The sequence below is a fragment of the Telmatherina bonti genome, assembly GCF_933228915.1.
Source record: "Telmatherina bonti genome assembly, chromosome: 7".
Classification (NCBI taxonomy): domain Eukaryota; kingdom Metazoa; phylum Chordata; class Actinopteri; order Atheriniformes; family Telmatherinidae; genus Telmatherina; species Telmatherina bonti.
Genome location: NC_136625.1, coordinates 13076456 through 13093402, shown reverse-complemented (window position 1 = coordinate 13093402; position 16947 = coordinate 13076456). Strand labels below are relative to the sequence as shown.

General features: G+C 38.1%; 1 protein-coding gene across 2 annotated transcripts in view; it reads right to left on the bottom strand.

The window, feature by feature from the left end:
- Nucleotides 1–16947, bottom strand: part of st6galnac3 (ST6 (alpha-N-acetyl-neuraminyl-2,3-beta-galactosyl-1,3)-N-acetylgalactosaminide alpha-2,6-sialyltransferase 3) — a gene marked incomplete at both ends in the record, with an annotated part of 100396 nt that extends 83449 nt beyond the window's left edge. Inside the window, one exon of one of the 2 annotated variants that reach the window (XM_079243373.1) lies at nt 16900–16947. In XM_079243373.1, the coding sequence (XP_079099499.1) occupies nt 16900–16917 (18 nt within the window). The remainder of the gene's footprint in view (nt 1–16899) is intronic. The other variant, XM_079243374.1, reaches the window with a different exon arrangement.

Genomic DNA, 16947 nt, shown 5'->3' with positions numbered 1-16947 from the left:
ATTTTTCTTCTGTTAACTACAATATTTGCCATCAGTCTTCCATCTCCAGCTGCATCACTGATCCCAGTCTTGTCATTTGGACAACATCTCTATACCACATGAAGGTCTAGAGAACTCTTCACCAGCCTCTGTTGATCTGTCGCTTTGGTTTGCCACTGAGCCAGTGGGCAGCTGGACCTTGCCAAGAACAGAAGCTCACAAGCCCTGCCAGCCACACAATGTGCAAAGAGAGTCTTGCCAAACCTGATTCAGCATTAGTGAAACTCACTCAAATGAATCCAACTGGCTGGAGATTGTCTCGGTAACCACTTCACGTTTGGAGAAAAAAAAACACCAACTGAGGCCATGAACTCCTAAAATGTGACTAATTTGTCTAATCTAAATCTAAATGTGACAATGACTGAAATGTGACGAGGGAGTTCCAGAGAGAACGTAGTACACAGCAGGGCCGTCGCTGTTCCCCAAATCTCAAATTCAGACATTTATACCCAAACATCTGTCTTTAAAGTCACTTGTTTCTGCAACTATCAAAACATGGAAACACAAATGTTTGGCACAAGTGTCATCATAATATTCAACGACATACTGATTTTACCTAAGTAATAGAAAGCAGAGAACTACAGTCTTCTCAACTCACATTTATGTATAAAGCACTGTGACACAATGCTAGTTGCAACAAAGTGCTGAAGATAAAATGTTAAAAGATAAGATAAAGTGCAGAGTGAATCAGAATAAAATAAAAGAAAAAGGAATAAAGTCTAGACTTTAGGACTCTGTGTGTCTCCAAACACAGTAAAAATATCATAATATTTACCAATGTAAGTACAAAAGAAAGCCCAAAGTAAACTGATAGCATTAGCAGTGGTGTGATTCACAGCCTTTATTCAGCTCCAACATTCATGAAGCAACAATGCCGAGGACCTGCCGATCCAACCCTTTGAATTAACAATATGCGTTCTGTTTTATAGAAGTCATGATGTGAAAAACTGTTTTCACCAAACAACATGAAGACTTTTCATCAAGCTGTTGAAAGTTGAAATACAACTCCCATCACAAAGTTTTGGGGTTTTTTTACACTAAAACACTTTTAAAGTTCAGCAGAAAAACAATGATGCATGAACATAATGATGCAATTGTTCAAACAGAATTATTTAATGGTATTTATTTACTTTTATTTACTAGCTATCATGATTTCCACTCAGTAAGCTACTACAGCAGCAGGCACTACTAACACATTGGCACCATCCGGTATTAGTCATTTCCGCCACTGCTGTTATGGTGGAAAACGGCTCATCCAGGGAGCCATCAGGGCCGGAGGATGCCATCTAACCACCAGCGGACTGTTATCTTGGCACCTTTGCCCCCGTGTTGGGACTGTGCTCAGTCAGACGCTTGTTAATTCCTTACCCACAAGTCAAAGCTGAAATCCAACTGCCTTGACCAGGCTCGTGTTAATATGTGACCCTTTAAGCTCTCAGGAGCCGTACAAGCTCAGTGTCTCTTTTCTGCAGGAGGTTCAGACAGGTATACTAACAATTACTGACAGTTATCCTGTCACCAAAACACGACTAAACGCACTGTTATAGTACCAGAATCAAACTAAGAGCTATTTAAAGCCGTAAGGACCCAAGTAAGAACGTCTTCACGTTTGTATCTGACTGATGGAAAACCTTTTAACACAGGAGCTGAACTAAAACAACTTTTACATTATTATGCACTGATAGCTTAAACATAACAGTATAAACTAAAGACATTTGGATTTTTTTTTATTCATATTGAACATTCTTATATTCAAAGCAAGTGTCAGGACTTATTATTCATTTCGATGGCACATTTTCATTTATTATGTACATTCCTGGAGCTGTCATTACTCTGCCGTATCCCAGGGCTGAGAAAACACACTTCACAACTCCTTTTTCCAGCCCGGCACATCATGTGACAGCTATGCTTTGCTTTAAGGCACCGCATCACAAGCTAGCAACACACTGGCTATTTGGAAGATTCACCATAGCTGATGGAGCAAAGAAATGCACGAAGGCATTGTTAAAAACAGAAAAAGTAGCTACAGATAAGCCAAGAGTCAACATCAGACTGACTTCTACTGGCTGGAGAAGGCTCAGAGAAGAGAGAGGATGCAAGCCTGATGGTGAATTAGCTGATTCTAGGGGGGCGGCATTAAAGTAAGAAAATCTGCTTTAGTTCAGGGATGCAGTTTAAAAATGCAATTTGCAAAAGATAAATGTGGCAATTGGGTTAATTATAAAGATAGAAAAACAATTCAGCACATACTGACAAAGGCTGACTGATCCTCTGAATGTTTTCAGACATTTAGATGCAACAGACTTTAAAGAATTATATTGAACATTTGCACTTTATCATTTGAAAAAATTGTTTTCTATGAAAATTCTTTATCATGGGAATAATAATGCCAAACAGTGGACTTTAACTATATAGCAATTAAACAAAAACAGCATATTTCACAAATCATGTTAACAGTCGTGTCGTCAGAATGAAATGAACAAAATGCTAAACATTTAGTTCTTTAAGTGTAGCACAAATGTATAAAATATAAGGTAAAACCAAATGTGATGACGTGAAAATATCAAAAAGCAATTATCATGAACATATTTGCTACACAACATAGAGGACATAGTTTAAAACAGTAATTTTACTATTTCATGAAAAAATGTGCTGAACTTGACTGTTATTGGCTGCAAAATATATTCAAGCTGCAACAAAGCAACAAAGGAAGTGATTTATTCCTAAACTAAAGTGAGCATATTAATACGCATGCATTTATAAATATTCTATAATCAGTACAAAGCCTGAATGAAACGCAGGAATAAATTAAATTATATCCTCACTTAAAATAACCTCATGCATTTTCATTATTAAAGCATGTATTTATATTCCAAAAGGACACAATGCATTAACCATTATTGTCGCATCGGTTTGGTTTTTGACATTAATAATGAATTTATCAAAAGTAATAATTAGGGTGTAAAGATTCTAAATTACAACTGTGTCGCTTAGTAAAGAATAATCATGGTTTTAAATTATTATTTCTATTTACAGTGTGCGTGGGCTAAAATCCAAAAGATGCTTAATGCTGCTTTCCAATAATTCATTACATTTGCAATCACGTAGGCAAACTAATTATGATGTGCAATAATTGGGAGTAATTAATTTTCTCTGAAGGGCATGCCCTCACTCCCCCTTAGCTGGCTCCTTTTTTCCCTACTGGCTGTCTAGTCCATATCTTTTTGGAAAGCAATGCAGCTTCTTTTAACAAACAAAAGAAAAAAATTTGGACAGAATATTAACGGGAATCTTTCAAACTTTATTTGCAACCTGAGAGAAAATGATAAAACCAGAGTTAAATCATTTTTTACAATAAGCAGCACACTAAAAAGTACAGGTATGGAAATATAAATGGATTAAATGCAGAGCATTCAATGCAAGATTTACTTGTGTGATTAGACAAGAACAGCAACCGTACCAGCACGGATCACAACTCGACAGCTGCAGAAGCTGATTCAAGATGAAAATGTCAGATGGCCAATGGGGACGCCCTGATTACAGTTACAGCTCATATTAAACTTAACGTGGGAGGCGGTCAGTCTCTCATAACAATATTATCTGCTCTAATGGCTCGCTTGCAGTAAACACGATAACACATTTATGTCTTGTCTTAATATGAATCATCACCACATGTCAAGACAGAGAACTTAAAAAGGAATTGTTTGACCAAATGAAACAAAGAATAAAGTTTTTTTCAAGTTAATTGTGTGACATGCTTAAACCAGAAAACCCTGCACCAAGAGGCAACCTCCAGCGATAAGAAAGGGGAGTGGCAAAAAGTTTAGTCCCCCCCCTCACCGACGAGGGGCTGTGAAAGGAACCCCATCACAATGTTAAAAAATAACATTTCAGGTTTTATAGGTTTACCTGAGCAATTTGTTTAGATGTTTTTTAATCTTGAAGTTCTTCATAATTAGGTACGTGTCTTTTGAGTGACGGTGGCAAGAAGTCAGAGTGTAGCACAGCTGCTAATAGCCCGCCTCATCTTTAGCCCGCCTACCTCCGTTAGCTGGTTAGCTACCATCAGATCCAGGTTACCTCGCCTAGTTCTTAGCTCCTTGCCCATTTCCGTATCTTCTGGGAATGATGACATGCATGATGCTGCCAAGATGGCGTCGGTGGGAACCGCCCAATGAGCTTCAATTCAGCTTTTCAAAAATCTTTGTGTAACATCACAATCTCTGTCCATGTTTTATATGAACAGAGACTGTGTTACTTTATATGAGGTGAGCTGAACTTTTGATGGGATGAATGCTGCTTTGGTAACAATTATTCATTTGTGTGTTTAGAATTAACATAAAGTTAATTTTACCTGCCCGAAGTCCTGCCTTTACCATGGAATTTGGTCTTCTGGCCGGGTAAGAGGCTCTAGGTTAACTATAAAATAGAGTAAAATATCCCATCCCTTCAAGTTAAGTCAAATACATCATTCTAGGGTGTCAAGGTTCAGTTTTTTCCCCCAATGAAAATAAGACGAAATCAAGGTTTATTTGAAGGAGTTGAAAGGTCAAACTATGCTGCCTTCTATTCTGAAAGTGAACATTTAATTTCAGTCAATACAAGCTACAACATTCTTCACTTTCTGAAGAAAAAGCAGCCACATGCTCCACTGTATTGATTTTCATGTTTCCTCTGATGTCAAGAAGAACAATGGTAGATTAATGACTGCACCCACTTCTTTCCTGTATGAATTTTCACTTTCCTCTTGTTTTAGGGTAATTAAAGTGTAAAGCTTCCACCTTGACACCACAGTTTCTCTGTGAAAGCATGTACAGTAATAATAGGGGTTGTGGCCCAGAGGTTGATAGTGAGTGGCATGTAATTTCAGGCTGCTGACCGTGACTGCAATTACAAAGTGGAACTTAATTTGTAGCTTGCCATATCAACCCTTTCATTAAATTCTGAGGGTCTTTTCTTAGTGATTTGTCCAATAGCACTGACTGGTAGCTGGGCTCCTGTCTGACAGAGTCCAAGCAGCCTGAACTGGCAAAGCGGCACATGATTAAACACTGCAGGATTACAGACGATGTGAATAACACAACTAACAGCACTAAGTAAGATCAAGTAAAGCCCTCCCAGATGCTGATAAGAATCCCTTCGAGAGTGAAGCGTCCGCCGCTGGCCGAGTTACCACTGTGGATTAATGCGGTGGGAGGTTATCGCCCACTGTGAATAAGCTAACCTTGCTCTAGCTTCTGCGGCAGCATGTGAATGTCAGTGTGTTTGCACAACACATGTAGGTCACATTTCCATTATAAAGCATTCACACGCTTAAATGGTACCCTGTTGGCTCAAACGGGGGCCTGGAGAATGGACTGAAAGCAGAGCAAACACAAAGACTGTCTTTCAGGACGTTCAATCAGGAAGTGGACTCAGATCAAGCTGAACTGAAATGTGATTTCTTTTCACGCTACGTGGAAACTAAGTGGAATCTGAAAGACAAGAAACTTGTATGAAGAGTGACAGGGTTCGTTGGGAGCGCTGTTACATTGCAGCTCTGCTCTTCCTCACAGAGCTTTGCATTGTTTAGAGATTCAGCTGGGACTTTAACGCTTTGCCTCATTCCCACTGCACTCATTGTGTTGTTTTCAACAGAAAAACCCCACAGAGCGGCTCTTAGTTGCTAAACAGCAAGGCATTTTTAGTTTGGAGACGGAAAAAAAAAGGTAAAAATTGATGTTAGATTTAAACTCTCCGGATGGCTGGAAACAATACTTTAAAGCTTTTTTCATACATCTGCTGCTTTCCTTCAATCTGACAGCAGCTGCATGTGTTGCTATCAAGTTTAAACCGTCCCGCCCCCTCCAGTGGTTTTCTGTAAAAACCCTTTTCTGTCAAAGAGGCTCTTATTGGATGTTCAGAAAAATCCTTGAGATTGTGATTCTGCACCATAATAATGCAATTTAAAGTATCCGACTCAATCTGATCGGTATCATTCTGATTCGACCGGGTAAGAGAAAAGGATTAAAGGAACCTGAGCTCGCAAGCATTTCAGCTGCTCCTGTCTGCCGCTGATTTGATGCACGGCAATGTGATTGCTAGCTCGATGCAAATGTTTAAAGTGGAACTATTATGTGCATTTCAGGCTAATTTATTTTTATTTCTGAGACCAGAAGGGCTGGGATTGATCGAGTTATTGTCACAAATCGCTTTATTTACTTCAGACCGACCCTCTCCGTAGGCTGTCAGATCAGCCTGCGGGCAAAACGAGTGGATTGAGACTCTTCCGCATTAAGCCCCGCCTCCCGCCACTGCACTACATCGGGAGCGCGCACCGCACCTGCTTTCGCCGTCATTGTAACATCTCATAAACAGAAGGATTAGGCTAATATGAACTCAATTAAAAAAACAAAATACAATGTCAACACATAGCATACAGCCCTACATGTTGGAACCTGAATCAGACCCTGAAAACGAAGTGGAAAACAGCAACCCACAGCAACGAATGCAGCAGGATGTCTCTCTTTGGTAAACTCAGCAGCCATCGTTGGAAATAACTTTATCCCACGTTTTCCACCCGCCTGATGTATTTGTACATGCCCTTGTTAACCAGTAGAAGGTAACCAATCACCGAACCTTATCCCCCGGGACGTCACAAGGATTTCCAAGTAGAAAAAAACTCTCTAAAACGACGCATTTTCGTCGCCATGGAAACCGAGCGGAGAGAGTGCTGGAACTCAAACTCAAACACGCGTTTAGGTGATAAAAAACGGTGCCGTTCACATGTCTGATGAGGATTCAACACTGTAACACTGTAGAAAGCTCAGAAAACTCGAAATACCATAATAGGATCCGTTTAAGAAAAAGGATGTTTTCATCGTAAACTGTCACATGATGGGTTGTTTGTTCTCCCGCAGCAAAGACTAAGTTAAGTTCCCTGCTTCAGTAAAAGGTTTAAGTCTTACATCCCAGGCGGCATCACTTTTAAAGGAAAACAATACAGATATGTTTACATGAATGGACAGCCATGCTCTGTAATGAACAAGCTCCACATCTGGGAGATGTTTTGAAAGAATGCTTGTTACAATGCTGCTCTCTCTCATAAGCATGGCTTGTCGTGGATAATGCATACATAACTAAAATAAACTAAAAAGAGGGGGAATTAAATAAATACAAAAAACAACACAATACAGAAGGAACTGATTTGTCAAAATGACACCTTCAGTCCGATGGATCTGACTAAGGTGGACTGCTGTGGGACCCTCAGGAGCAGGACCCCGGCTTGTTTCTCAGTCTCTGTTTTGCTGATTTTAGGTAGAAAAACAGTTCAATTTATTTTTAATATTTAATTTGATCTCTTATTGCTTCACCAATATTCATAAATTGATGTGCCGTCGCTGGCACATCCAGATGCAGCACATTAATGTAAACATCACCTCGACCAAAAGCTGGTTCTTTCATACATTATTAAAAGATATTAAGAATTCATATCTTATGTCTGAAAAGGCTGAAGTAGGCCAAATGCTGGCTAGTTGAGGGGTCTGCAACCTGTGGCTCTTCATCCTTTCCTCTCTGGCTCTACAGGAAAATAAGTAGGGCTGTGACGATATGCTTTAGTCCCGATTCGATTAGATTCTGATTTTTTGGGTACCGCTTCGATTTACATTTAAATTCTCATGATTGCTCAATATTGCTGATATTTTAGACTTAAAAACAACAAAAAAAAATGTACAAAACCTTTTTTTGCTTGTCATTTTTCTTGATTTCAATGATGAAAAAACAACACAGTAGCCAGACCATCATTCTGCTGCTATAATGCCCAAGAAGACCAGTAAAAAGATCAACAAAAACAATAAAAATGACAAATATTTTATAATGATTTTTTTATTTATTTATTTAAAAAAATAGATTTTTTTAACAAAAAAAAATCGATTCTAAAATTGTGAAGCAAAAAAAATCCCGATATTTGATTTTTTGATTCAATTTTCTCACCCCTAGAAAATAGAGTGTAATTCTGCCTGGATAGATTATTTTATGGTCATTGCCAGTCATGCTGGCTTATCTGTATGCTTGATCCGTGCCAGGAAATCAGCAAATAGCAAAAAGTGTAGCATTGAAAGACATTTCCACCATAAACACACAGTATTTTCTGAAAAGTACCAGGCTGAAAAAAGATGAGCAAAAGAAAGCGATTTTAGGGAAAGCTGATCAGTGAAAACAAACACGTGCATCCAGTTCATAAAACCCAACTCCTGCTACAGGTCAGGCTGGAAACTGTGGGGATTATAAGGCCGTTCAGAAATGGAGAGAGCATGAAAGAATCATTCACTAAAATCTCAGAGAATCTATCCTTAGATAAATCAGTAAAATTGTTCAGAAAATAAAAAGTATGTCTCTCTCTGCAAAGACATGAAGGACGGACCATTAAAATGACAACAAACTCATCAAACTGATGCAGCTTCAGCACCCTCAGTCATTTATGATGAAGTGAGCGATGATGATGATGATGCCCAGAAAGCCCTGTTGTGTAGAAATATGTGAAGCTTTGGTATTTTCTACTATTAACAAACTATAAAATGTTAAAAGTTTTATTTGGGTATAAATTACTTAGAATAATCAAGGTTTTGTGGCTCTTCTGTGTTTGTTAGGTGGTACAGCAGTAGAAATGGCTCTCTAGCCTGCCCTAGAGCCTTACAGCGACAGGACGGGTAAATAAGCATTCAGTTCTTCCCTCATGCTGTACCAAGTAATCACTGTCTGTTGACAAATTTTCCATTTTAACATAAAACATGATCAAACATATTGATCAACCCCAATCAAAACAAATAATGCTCTATGTTTTCAGATGAGCTGCTTCCAGAGGTGCAAACACAGAACCAAATGGTTTAGTTTACTTTTTAGACACATCACAAACATTTTTTAAAAAATTATTTAGTTTCTTATTTCTCATTTTATAAATCTGGAACTGCTGAAAAGTTTTTTGAAAGTAATTTGAAAGAAACGCATCCAAAATCAGAATGCTATCAGCCTATTCCACTCTTATACAAAATTCCTAAAATAAAACATTTATGCAGAAATAAGGCGTCGCTGCAAAGATTACACAAAGATTTTATGCCAGTATTTATTCACCTGGTTTTGGTTTCCTGCCACATGATGAATTTACACCTGAGATGACAACTAAACCATTGCTGAAGTAGGTTGGAGCCATGAAAATTTCATCTATAAGGTTTTAAGAAGCAACCTATTTCATTTTTTGTATTTCTTCTGCAAAAATCAAACTAGAGACAGAGCAAGAGATTCCCAAGAGTCACCTGTGAACTTCTAAATCTAGAAGCGGAAACAGAAAAAAAAGGACAGTGACAAAAAAAAGGGATGTAAGTACAAATTTGATGACGGCTTAAAGATAAACCAGAGTATCAGGCTTAGTCAGCATCCTGTCAGGGCCCTGTGCTTTCCCAAAAAACTGTGACGGAGCACTTTATCACCCTGCTTTCTGCACTAACACTCACACGGGACAAGAAAGACTCAGACAAGAAACACAAGAAGTAGTGCTCTCTACATTCGGAGTTGTTACAAAATCACTCAAATACAAGTTTGTTTGGGTCGACCGGCTCATGTGAAACTTTAGTCAGTTTCTGTTTTAGTTGCTGGTGACCTTGTCACTAAAACTGCCTGCTCTGGCCTTGTTCTGCCATATGTGGTTAGAAGAAATAGCAGCATCCCTGTTATTTACTGTACACCTTTGTTAAATCACAAAACCAGGAGTAAGCCTGGAACCAAAGCTCTCCCTGCAAGCCTCCTGCAAGAGAAACTGCTCGTATTTACAAACTGCTGGATTAAGAAATGTTTTTTCACATCTTAATGAGTTTTTACCATATAACTGGCAAATTCATTATACAACATTTTATCTACTTAATGTTTTGAGTGGAAAACTTTCAAATAAAAATACATATACCAAGATTTGTGGTTGATAAGAATGTAAGTATATTTACAAAAACATACATTTCTTCTAACTTTTACGTTTTATAAAACCAAACTATATTCACTGGGGTGAACTAACAAACAGTAACTTAAAGGGATCCTATTATGGTATTTCAAGTTTTCTGAGCTTTCTACAGTGTTACAGTGTTGAATCCTCATCAGACATGTGAACGGCACTGTTTTTTATCACCTAAACACGTTTGAGTTTCAGCACTCTCTCCGTTCGGTTTCCATGGCAACAAAAAACGCGTCGTTTTAGAGAGTTTTTTCTACATGGAAATCCTTGCGACGTCCCGGGGGATAAGGTTCGGTGATTGGTTACCTTCTACTGGTTAACAAGGGCATGTACAAATACATCAGGCGGGTGGAAAACGTGGGATAAAGTTATTTCCAACGATGGCTGGTGAGTTTACCAAAGAGAGACATCCTGCTGCATTCGTTGCTGTGGGTTGCTGTTTTCCACTTTGTTTTCAGGGTCTGATTCAGGTTCCAACATGTAGGGCTGTATGCTATGTGTTGACATTGTATTTTGTTTTTTTTATTGAGTTCATATTAGCCTAATCTTTTGTTTATGAGATGTTACAATGACGGCGAAAGCAGGTGTGGTGCGCGCTCCTGATGTAGTGCAGTGGCGGGAGGCGGGGCTTAATGCGGAAGAGTCTCAATCTACTCATTTTGCCCGCAGGCTGATCTGACAGCCTACGGAGAGGGTCGGTCTGAAGTAAATAAAGCGATTTGTGACAATAACTCGATCAATCCCAGCCATTCTGGTCCCAGAAATAAAAATAAATTAGCCTGAAATGCACATAATAGTTCCACTTTAACATGACTCAGACAGTAAGAACAGGAACATAAATTAGGGAAAAAAAACGGTAACTTGAAATTAAATATTGTCGTCCACAGAGTTAAACTAAACGATTGCGATGAAAACGTGCAAAAACCACAACATTTCTGGACATTTCTGGGTTTTCTGCATTTCATACTGATATCTGAACTAATCTGTCCTGATCGCTTGGCTGAGCAGGAATAGTCATAAAACACAAGAAAATCTGGTTTAGTCTGCAGTGAAGATGGTAAAACATAAGATCTACGAGGAGCAACGGTGGACTTCCACAAATTCCTATTTAGAGCAAATGTAAATGTTAGATTTCTTGTATGCATTTCACCATTTCATGCATGATTCAGTTCCATGGCCTCCTTCTACTCTCATGTTGAACAGCTGTAAATGGACAGAAATGGAGAACTGGTGCCTGGTACATGTTTTACCTCTATGCAACCAAGATGGTTCACTTAAAATAATTCACATTTTCTCTTGTTGGCTGTCTGGAAGTTACTTGTGGCATGCTCAAAATAATAGCCAGAAAACAAGTTTTAACTAAATATATTGTTGGAAAACACAAACTTACCAATTACAGCAATGCCTCAGTTTATACATCCATTACTGCTAAGACTCATAATCCACACAGAAAAGCAGAAAATCCACAAAGAGCCACAGCAGACGTTATAAAAACAAACAAGATCATATGAAAGCAAACTGTTGCTGTTTTTCAGAAGCTGTTGTTTCTGCAGATGTTTACTTTTGCAACCAATCAACCAGTTAACACAGTGACGCTGGAGAGCAGTGTGATGACTGGTTCACTGAGACCTTTCAGCTACACCTGATTAACATTTGTGAGATTATTATATAAGCATTGCATTGGTGTCCTGGCAGACTCTCAAAACAATTATCAGGGAATTTAATTTTTTTGTTTGTTCTGGCCACTGCAAGACATCCAGACCCATTAAACCATGAGGCCAGGGTTCCATTGTCTGTTTTAATTTACGTTTAGAGGATGTGAATAAGACAAAGTGAATGAACACAGTCAATTCCAAGCAACACAAAGGCATGTATGCATGCATACATCCATGCATACATACAAATACAGAGGGCTTGATGCCTATTGGTAAGAATGGATACAGCTGCATATATCAAATCTGCTCCAGCAAAGATTAAAATGATATGATTCACCAGCTGTTTCCGGTCTGAACTGGAACACATTCATGGGACTGACCTGTATTTTTCTAAATATTACACAATATCCCAGATATTCCCAGAGATTAAAATATTCCATGCAGTTCTTTTTTTTTTCATTTTTTGTTGCTGCTATTGACGTCCACTACAGCTGAAAAAACCTCTCAGTTCATTTCAAGGAACAATCAAGGACAACTACTTTTTTTTTTACTGAATTACAATAACTACCAGTGTTGCCTTTACCAGCATCCACTGGGGTCACTTACCTTTTTTCATTCTACTCAAACCACATAAGAACAAAGTGCATGGGTTGGGTCTTGTTTTCTATTTTACCTAAAAATCTACCTAACAGAATGAAATTACTTCAGAGTATCAGAGCAGCTGCCAGGATAAGAGCTGTTCAGATTCTCCAAATACAAGAGCAAGATAGTTCAGCACAGGATGCACCAGGCCATTCGTTTCCAATATCACAACGTCACAAAAGTGATGTATCAAATTAGTATGATAAGAAATAATAAAAATATCACTTTATATCAATGTTTGGACAACTTCACTTTTCTTTGGTTTTATATTGAGGGGCTTTTTCTACAGTTAAAATAAGTTTTTCATGTCTTTATGCAGGTATTTTGTGTTTTTACACATCTCATTTAGGATTTTTACATCAAATTCCAACAAAAATACTTTTCTTAGGGTTACAAATTATGTTTTTTTTTTTCTCCGTAAGTATAAGTTTATGAACAGGACATGTTTGTTTTAAGTTTTATCTTTATATTATTTATAATTTATATTTACTGTGTAGCTCTGCTTCTGTTTCAAAGCGCAAGTAGAAGGCTAAGTTAGTATTTTTGCAGTTGAAAAACACTGATAATACCTCACACACCTCCATCATCATGATGCTGTGACTGTCATGATAGCTGCAATATGGAGACTCTGAAAATAAGATCAAAATTTAAAGGCAGAAATTAAAATGTTTCACATTGTTTTCATGCAAAAGCTACAGTTTATTCACTCGCGTCCACTGACAGATTGCATTTTCTTTAACTGCGTAATTATATTTGTTTTTTATATAAACATCAACACACTACTGTGTCAAATCTAGTGTGAAATTAACTGACGTCTGAGATAAAAAAAAAAGAACCGCCTGAACCAGAAGACGCAAGTTAACTTCAAAGTTTCTGAAGCAAAATGTTGTTGAACGATTATTTTCCTGGGGGTTTTTTCCTTCTTAACACCAAGAAGAGGATATGTGTGTGTGTGTGTGTGTGTGTGTGTGTGTGTGTGTGTGTGTGTGTGTGTGTGTGTGTGTGTGTGTATGTGTGTGTGTGTGTGTGTGTGTGTGTGTGTGTGATGAACGAGAGGTTTTAAAGTATATGAATGAAGTTTAACTCTTTGGCACCTGGGTACAAACTTTTTTATAAAAACATTTCTGTCAATTGTATATTTTCTTTTCATCTTGCAAATTTATTTATTTATATGTTTGCATTCAGCCCTGCGATGGACTGGCGAGCTGTCCAGGGTGTACCCTGCCTGTCGCCCAAAGCCGGCTGGGATAGGCTCCAGCTTCCCCGCGACCCTGAATTGGAATAAGCGGTTCGGAAAATGAATGAATGAATGTTTGCATTCATTTACATATATGTATTAAATTATTTATTATAAATCTTTATCTGTTAGCGATTATCAAAAGGCTGTAGCTCAGACCTGCCAGCTGAAGGTTGCTGGACCAATTCCAGGGTCTTCCTGACAACCTGCCTTGGTGACCTTGGTCACTGAACCCTGCAGTGAACCCTGAAGTGTCGATCAGAGTACGAGTGTGTATATGAACAGCTGAATGCAACATGTGTAAAGAGCTTTGAGTGGTCAATGTGACTGGAAAATCACAGTTAATTTAATTTCTTTAATATCTTTTTTAAAATTTATTCCAGGCTTTTTTTCTGAATTTCTCCTCTATTTATATTGTTTTTATACAATTGTAAATAGCTGTTTGTAAATAAATTTAGGTGTTAAGGGGTTCATGTGTGAAAATTAAAATGAACAAATGACAAAGCCAAACAGAAATGGTTGTTTGTCTCTCTGTGTGGCCCTGTGATGGACTGGCAACCTGTCCAGGATGTTTGCTGGGATCGGCTCCAGCTTCCCCGCGACCCCTTAACTGGGAAAAGCGGTTAAGAAAAAGGATGGATGTATCATGTTTTATTTACTTAAAGTCTATCTGTTTTTATTTCCTATTATTATTATGAAGCAATTTGTGACATCTGCTCTTGAACACAGCAGCATGTCCACTTACTTTTCGTGGTGGAAAAAATTAAAAACTTTTCATCTACATAAATCGCTTTATTTTCCATGATAAACCGTGTGAACCTGCCCTCCCTCTGATCCTGGAGCCATCGAGTGTGTTTCCCTGCTGCAACAGACAAAAAGCTGAATTACAATCTCAGCACTTATGAATTCTCAAGGACTCTACAGAAGAAACTGTAAAATCAAAGGATTTTTGGGTCTTTATGTTTTCCGTAGTAACGCCATGAAATGAGCAGAAAAGCACTTGAGGACAAATGGATAACAAAGCATGAACTTTCACCACCACACTTTTTATTTTTCTCTCTCTTGTAATTAAACCTTATTCCACTTACAACGCTTTCAACCAGAGTTCACTAGAAAACATTGTGGCCTTTTATCTTGTTTTTTTTTTTGTAATATCATAACTGAGCCTGCAAGATGTGTGAAATGTGCTGACAAAGTTTGCAGCATTTAATGCTGAAATTAGTTTTTAAAGAATCATTTAGTTATTAATTTCATTGTTTCAGGCTTTGTTGAAGTAAAAGTCAAAAACTTCGATACTTTCCATTTCTTCCTGGACAGATTGGTGGTGTCTCTGTCATAAGAAGGGATGGAGGAATTTAGGAGAAAGATTCTAATCAATGATACAAATTTGCATAAATTAAATATGCATTAACAACAGCATCAATGGCAACATGTGTTTCCTCTGGTTGGACAGCATGGCACAGCCCTCCTGCTGACAGCCAGCACCCAGCTCCTCCTCCAACCAGCACATGAGCACATCTTCAGTTTACACTCAGAGCTGCTGCTTAAAACTAACATCATACTGTTTTTACACTCTTAAAAAGTTCCATATTTTGTCAATCTGCTTTTGTGGCCATCTTTGGAGACACTGGAACAACTGTGTGTGTGTTTGTACTTTGTGAGAGAGACCAAAAAGTTTACACTAGCTTGTCTGTTGGTCATTAAAACAATTGGGGGGGGGGGGGGGGGGTGTAGACAATCAAAATGGTGTACGCATGTTTCAATTTACTTTCACTGAGTTGTTAACTGAGTTCACTTTGCCCAGAACTTTAACTATGGTGTATTTTTTTCAAAAGAAACAAGCATTCAAACTTATAACACGTCAGATTTACAATAATGATGAGGATAAGATGTGGAATGAACAAGCACAGATCTCCTGTTTTTGACATGTCTAAGATAAAGAATGTAAGATAACTATACTGAAGAGAAAGAAACACTTAACATGTGCAAGGTGTTGTGTAATCAAGTTTGAAATCCTACAACCATGACAATCTTGTTTTAGTTGATATTGAGATCATACAGACTGAGATCTGAAGAGCAGCCACTTGGAAAACTGGTAAATTCAGGTAAACACAAGTTAACACACACATGTGCAATAATAATGATAACCAACAGCTGTAGGAGTGTTGACATATTTCACATGTGCGTGTGAAGGCGTTGGAGTGAGTGAACCAGTACAATGCATGTCTGTGAGGAGCGAACACCCATTCAAACATCATAACATCAATTGACAGCAGAGCTCAGAAGTGAGCTGTTTACCATATCGGACTAAACAAATTGATGAACGTAATCGGTTTAGCTGTCTAACGTCAAGCTCCCAGCTGCATCTCAATGGGAAATATGCGAGTTTTTTTCTGCACAAAACACCTGAAAAATGTTAAACTGTCCTATTCGTTGATAATTATAGGCAATATTTCTCATCATGTAATAAACAAAAACATCAAAGTGAGAAATAAATATGCATTTGCATAAATGAAAGATATGTTTAACTTCTCCACTGTTAATTTCACAAAACAAGGATTTTAAAAAGTTTACTTGGCCTTTGGGAAACTGATACGAACATTGATAGTTTCAGGATGTGGTTACAATCATGTGTGACCCCAGCCTTTCAGAGTAAAATGTTACTACTTTATGAAACTGATGAATGTTTTTTGTTTTGGTGTTGTTTTTTTTGTTTTGGTTTTTTGTTTGTTTGTTTTTGTTTTTTTGTTTTTTGCTTTTTGTAATTTCATGACATTTTACATTGAATAACTGGGAAATAGGTCAAAAATTGAATTGAACAATTGGCAATTAATGTTAGTTTTAAACCTTTATTATAAAAATGCATCATCTTGTGTCCCATTTAACTTAACCTACTTAAAGCTCAGTGTTATTTAAGGTGAGACATGTTTGGGAACTTTCCAACAACCCTGCAGGCTGTCTAACATCATGTGAACACCTGGACTTAAAGGATGTTGTGTGCACAGATGTTTGGCCTGTTCCAGCCTGTCTGTCCTGAACAAGCCTGATGAGCACAAACACTGAGACCTGCTTTCCATTACAAGCCCCAAATCAGGAAGTGGGCCTTCAATTAAACAAACAAACAGAGAAATAAATAAATAAATAATAATAATATTTGGGGGGGGGGCGGACACAAACCAAAGGAAGGTGAATCCTCCACAGAGCATCATCACCGCCACCACATGCTGCTCTCACATTTCACTCTGCAGAAAACATTCACTGACAGAAAACTGGCCACGTTTCAGGATTCATGAGTCTGCTTCACCGTTTTCTCTACAGGGACGTGTTGGACAGAAACCCCCTCTTACCTTCCACATCCAGGCCATTCTTATGTTTTTCCCGCAGACAATGGTGGA